We start from the raw sequence: 6,581 nt of genomic DNA, 5'->3' as shown, positions 1-6,581 counted from the left end.
TCAGTGAACAGCGCCGCGTGCCGTCCATTCTGCGACGGCACTATGGACAGGATTTGTGTGTACGGGTTCCTTATCTCAGGGCGCTGAGGAAAAATGTGTGTCAATTAAACCCTGCTAATATTAAACCCAAGTAAAAATCTGCTGAGGAACATTGTTGAATCAACGTGTTGCTGAGTTTTCGCTCACCATGGGGCAACAAGCACGGCAACATGCAGCGAAAAACTAAATATATAAATACGACAGTTTGTGAGTGTTTGTATTGTTTGTCACTCTTTCACGCTATTGAATCATGACCCAGGGTAGAACCTTTGTGTTACTAATGCCATGTTGACATCTTGATAAATAATTTCTTTATTTTTGATACAATATGTAATGTTGACATCTCATACTTTTGTCAAGGAAATCATAATGAAATTGATTATCAAAAGGTTCCTGGGTCATGATTCTATTTGTTCGACTGTAGATAGCTGGGCATCTGGATTCACACATTGGCTACTTTTTATCCTGATATTCCCATGGGATTAGGATAAAATCTTGAAATTTCAAGTGGTCAGATTAGAGTCATGAAATCTGGCATGTTTGTTTTATAAACAACACTACTGCTTTGTAATACTAATACCTAATTAATTTGCAATATTTAATTTACATTCTATTTTATTTAAGTCTAAGCTATTGTTTTATAATGTTTCTGGGTTTATAGTGTTAGTGTTGTACTTTTTGACATGTGTGTGAGTTGCATTTAATAAACAATACCTGGGCGACCGAGCTTCGCTCGGGCTAATACTCGATAGTAAGCTTTTTCTCAGAGGTAAGACCCCTTCATACCAAATTTCATCAAAATCGCTGAAGCAGCTTTCGAGATCCCGAAATATTTATATATACACTAGTGTTTACCCGCGGCTTCGCACACGTAAATCATTAGATCCAGTATCAGAATTGAAATTTTGGGATTTTTAAAAATTCTCGTGGGCATTCCCGAAAATTAAATCGTTGTCTTCTTTAAGCATAATGTTACATTAAAAATAATGGTGTCAAATTTCATGAATCCCAGCGGTTGTTGTTTCGAGATTTTTTTTCCTATCCCGTGGGAATATCGGAATAAAAAGTAGCCTATGTTTTATGAAATTTGGTATGTAGATAGCTACATACCAATTTTAATCCAAATCCGTCTAGCCGTTTCAGCGCGAAGGAGTAAAAAACATACTCACTCACTCACAAACTTTCGCATTTATAATATTAGCAGGATATATAATACAAGAGTTGCTCGTTTAAAGGTATTAGATTGATAGATAATAGCTGATATCTACCAAGGGAATAGCCCTGGACTCTCCGAGCTGGCACTTGTAAATCTCCTTGTCCCGACACACCAGGAAGCCTATGACAGCCGAGGACCTCAGGCCCGTGCTCAGAACACACCAACACGTTATGGGTTCGCTGGCCCCTGGAATTAGAAATAACGGCCCCTGTAGCCGGATTGCTTAGCTTGCGATAAGGCTAACACGCGCTGGCTTTAGTCTACAGCCCCAGTAGTACCTCGCCCGCCAACGCAAAGTGACATTTACTCATCTGTTAGTGTAATGGAGTAAGTTGCAACACATTCTATAATTTGGAACAACCCTGAAGAACCAGTTAAAAACTATCCTAAAGGCCGTACACACAACAGCTGTAAAAGAATTGGTGGCCTAGTGGTTTGGCCTCTTAAGAAGAGGCTCGTGGGTCCAAACCCGGGCTCACACGCATCTCGGAGTTTTTCGAAATTCATGTGTGAAATAATATTCGAAATTTACGGTGAACGAAAACAACTTACGTGGCAAGTCAGGCACGGGCCGAATCTTGGGCTCGGCGATGTTGCTAAGTAGGAACATGCGATTGGTGGATGTCATTACAGCCAGCCCCACGCCAAACGGGTTAGGGAACAGCTGTGCCTTGGTCACCTGTCCAAAAAAACACCAAGATAGTAATACAGTTTCTAGTTTCCTTACTGGGTATTTTTATTTCAGGGAGAGTATGACGCGAGAGGAAGATCCAGTAAATTGTTGGCTTATAGGTACAGGTCACTGACATAGCTGGAAAAATATGCAAATTGAAGTGGCAATGGGCAGGCCACATCGCTCGAAGAACAGATAACCGTTAGGGGAGAAAAGTCCTCGAGTGGCGACCACGAACCGGAAGACGAAGCGTTGGCAGCCTCCCACCAGGTGGACTGACGACATCGTGAGAGTGGCGGGAAACGGTGGATGCAAGTGCAAGTTGTCGTTCATTGGGCGTTCTAAAGGGAGCCTTTGTCCAGCGGACGTCTTCAGGCTGATGTGATGATGATGATGATGATGAGTACAGGTCGATTCACAAGAGCTGGCACGAATAGATTGAATGAGTGGAGTGAATGAAAGTATCTGTGTGTTACCGATTGAATACACTCCACACAAATATGAAAATGTCATGCATCAGTCATTTTCCTACATAAATGTCTAAGTGACATTACTTTCGTTCAATCCATTCGTGCCAGCTCTTGTGAATCAAGCTGTAGATCTAGAATTTGGGGTTCTTAATCCTCGCTACAGAAATCTTGGCAGTGAATGTGACCTATTCTGTCCTTCCTTTGTATAGGCACATCTATCAGTTCCAGTTTTTTAAAAGATGACCAGGGCCCAATTGCTTAACAAATTACAAGCTAATAGTATTTGAAAAGAAAAAAGAAAAGAATCAATTTATTTGCCAAATTTCGGCACAGCAAAAAGAAAAAAAAATACAATTAAAAATAAGACAACCTTATTACATACTAAAAAAGAAAAATACTGTGCCGAAGAAGCAAAAGGGCCATACTCAGCGTGTTGCCACGGCAAGCCGCAGCGCTGGTTTTCAGTATGACCCTTTAACTTAGCGATTTTGTATTGAAATTTTTGCATTGACTTGCATTTTTTTGGATTGAATTTGCTTGTAATTTGTTATGCAATTGGGCCCTGGTGAAATAATCTTACGAACTTAGAGAACATGCAAAACTCAACATTGTTATTTCAAAGTTCAATATCTCAAAACAGCTGAACCAATAACCGAGACCCACTGCAAGGAAACTCGCTTTCACATATTAAACCTTATGCAAATAGGTCCAACCGTTTGAGAGCTACATTTCATAGACAGATATACAGGCATTGGCAACAAACTTATTTATAACACCCTTCCTTTTGCATTGGGGGTTGAAAAAATAACAAACAACTGCTCTTTTATTATCACGAGCTTTTATTTGATTGTTTGTATGGGTCAAACCTTAAAAGTCAAATTGAACCTACTTCCAATCCAATGGTTGGGTTAACTTGAAACACATTATGTAAGTTACAATGTAAGTACAATCAACAAAAAGGACACGCAATAAAAAAAAGCTTAAAGTAAAATTATTTTTATCATAAACTAATAATACCCTACCTTAGTGTCCCTAACTTCTTGGCCCATATTGAATGTCTTCTGGTAAGCTCCAAACATGTCATATATTAAGGACGTCTCCACTCTCCTGAACACACAGGAGCTGCTCTCCATCTGACCAGCCCATGTGGACAAGACCCCACTGTTCCACTAGAATGGTTCAAACAATACATTTTACGTTTTTTACGTTTTATCTATCTATGTCATGCCTCTCCAGCAGAGGGTTGTGGGCTCAAGCCCAGGCTCCGTATCGCTGAGCCTTTTCAAACTGATGTGTGTACCATGAATTTTATGGTACAGAAAAACATATATAAGGGATCCTGCACACATCTGTCAAGAAATTCAGTGTTGTGTATGTTGTTCCCAATTTTCAATGGACCCATTGGGAACAATAGCCCAATCCCTCACATTCTGAGAGGAAGACCTGTGTATTTTAAAATTTATGACAGTGGAAGCATTCAACACTTCCACTGAACGTAGATATAGTTTAGATATAGTTAGTGTTTAGTATTGTAACTAAGGGACCCCATACATCCCTGTATTTTTATTATTATTTTTTTGTATTTTTTTTCTTTAATTGTATAATATAGTTTTCAAGTATTTTATTTGTAATTATATTATTATGAAAAAATGACTTTCTGCCAAGTTTCTTGCGGCGCATTCTTCTTGGCATGATGGTCTTTCCGAAAGCGCTGGTAGTTTAAAAAAAATGACGTGTAAAAGTGCCCATTGCGGCCTATTTACTGAATAAATCATTTGAATTTGAATTTTGATTTTTTTTGAATTTGAATTTGTGTTTTGGGATAGAACATCTATAGGCTAAGATGATGATAATTATGATCTCCGATGTACCATAATTAAATTATTTATTATTATACTCATAGTTACATGGTTAGGAGAAAGGAACTCGTTTTTACGAGTATTAGCAAAACTATTACATAACTAAGAATATTTTTCTATTATTGGTGTTAAACACCCCCATGACTGCTACATTACATGAAGATGATGTGGATTATTATTATCTAGTGCATTTGTACAGACAAAAAAAAATAGTGTTACAGAAAGTCAATTTATTTTGCAGTGTCATTCAATTTAACATTCTCTATTGTTAAATTCAAATCTCTGTAAACTTTTTATAAGAAAACATTAAATTTATATAATTAGGCTGCGATTTTTTTATTCTATTGATATTTTTGTGTCAGATGAGTGATGACATGACCTGAACAAAATGATTACCTTATAGTAGTCTTACCAAAATCTTAGATATAACATTTCCTGCACAATTGTATATGGTAATGACTGGTTTAGTTGTTGTAGCAATCCGCACAAACTGTTTTCTGTCCCGTACAACAGCAATTGGCCCCCCATATGGAGCTCCAGTGACTATCATATTGTCCAAACCCTCATCCATCGCCCAGCTCATATTGTATATGTCAAATTTCCTAAAATGATAAAATATATTGTACTTAAACAATACTATTCTCAATGTTTTGTATCAACATAATGACATATTATTTCTGTGTTTGAGATCATGAAGTAATTCCATGACATTCTGGTAGAAATATTTGCTACTGGTTTGCTAAATTACTGATGGTAAAACGCCCATTGTATCATAACAAGGCATTCAATCGGAAAAAGTACATGTCATTAGTTAGCTGACCTGTAATAGGAATCCAACTGGAACCAGTCCGCAGTAAGCAAGGCCGACATTGTGGCTGGTGGCAATTAAACACACAAAATTTTGATAAGTTCCTGATAACACGATTAATTTTCCTCTATTGTTGTTAGTGCTATGGAGAACAAACTCTCGTTTGCTACGGAAGTACACACAGGTTACCAACTTTTACATGTTTGGTCGCTATTAAATGAATTCTTTATGAGTATTATTTTGTATTAATTTAAATAAACTCCGATTTATTTTTTACATTCCTTAGTAAATAAAGTATCACACAGCGCGCAGCGCAAGCAAAAATACAACAAAATTTGTATTGACAGGAGACAGCTATGACTTGTGTTATGTCAATGTCAGTTTGACGTTAGTGACCGTTTAGAAATAATTAATGGAATAATAATATTAATAATAACAATATTGTATACCTAGTACGAACGTAAAAAACGCCTGCAATATCGTTAATATTCCGGAGAAAAAATTATCAAGTATACGCGCAAATGTGAAGACTAAACGGGTTTTTAGGGTTCCAGAAGGATATTTGCTGTACATTGCAAAGAGTATATAATCACTACGTTTTAAGAGTCTGAACTCTCATACAAAAATTTACCACGATTGTAGTATGAATTCAGTGCGTTTTGGTTGCCAATATCATTGTTACTATCAAGTAAGTCATTGTACATTGCTACTGTCAAGTCTTGCTGGTTCTCTATTGCTTTATGTTCAGGGCCGTCTTAAGCCATGCGCAAGCCCTGGCCTGGGACACGCAGAACTAGGGCCCTTTTGGAAGTTAAGGTTAAGGTTTTGGTTGCTAAGACAATTTTTAATTCAGTGATCTGTTGGCGAAATATTCAACTTTAAAGTACAAATTTTCATTGAATCGAGCGACCCCCTCCCCCCCTCTCTAAAATCTAAACTGTTGGGTGGAAAATTTGAAAAAAATCAGAATGGTAGTAAATATATCAAACTTACAAGGAAAATTATAGCGACTAAGATTGCTTGAGAATTATTAGTAGTTTAAGAGTAATAGCAGCCTAAGGTAGGTATAAAATATACCTCAACTTGTATGATTCAGTACACAATACGAAATCCTTAGAAAAATATTAAGTATTTGATTTTTTCGTAATGGCTACGGAACCCTATCCTGGGCGTGTACGACACGCTCTTGGCCGGTTTTTTATTCTACAATTTATCTATGTATTTTTACCTAAAGTAGAACATAAATCTTTGAATAGCCTCAGAACCTGCTGATTGCATCGATTTATTGTATTAAGGTACAACTGAACATGTCTGTGTTTATCTAGCTTTATGTAGGGACAGTCATATTGTTGCGAATGCAGTTCCACATCTACTAGAAAATCCGATTAAAACAACTCTCTTTAGGAAGTGCCATAAAAACAAATATATTACTTATACCAAATGTTGTCAGCGACTAGGTACCTACTTAAAGAAAACTTGTCTCACTGATTACTTATTAGTCAATTTTATTCACACT

The 6,581-nt window shown here is 37.0% G+C and overlaps 1 protein-coding gene across 1 annotated transcript; it reads right to left on the bottom strand.

Annotated features, from left to right (window-relative positions):
- Window positions 1–1,277: 1,277 nt before the first annotated feature.
- Window positions 1,278–5,290, bottom strand: LOC141434517 (vacuolar protein sorting-associated protein 16 homolog). The gene is made up of 5 exons (XM_074096940.1): window positions 5,078–5,290; window positions 4,670–4,859; window positions 3,421–3,567; window positions 1,808–1,934; window positions 1,278–1,441 (listed from the first exon to the last, which is right to left on the bottom strand). Exons 1-5 carry the CDS (start codon window positions 5,125–5,127, stop codon window positions 1,278–1,280), a joined length of 678 nt encoding a protein of 225 aa, XP_073953041.1. The 5' UTR covers window positions 5,128–5,290.
- Window positions 5,291–6,581: the final 1,291 nt, after the last annotated feature.

The sequence above is a fragment of the Choristoneura fumiferana genome, chromosome 13 (genome assembly GCF_025370935.1).
Source record: "Choristoneura fumiferana chromosome 13, NRCan_CFum_1, whole genome shotgun sequence".
NCBI lineage: Eukaryota > Metazoa > Arthropoda > Insecta > Lepidoptera > Tortricidae > Choristoneura > Choristoneura fumiferana.
Note: the sequence above shows the minus strand (reverse complement) of the source record. Positions and strands in the feature narration are given on the sequence as shown.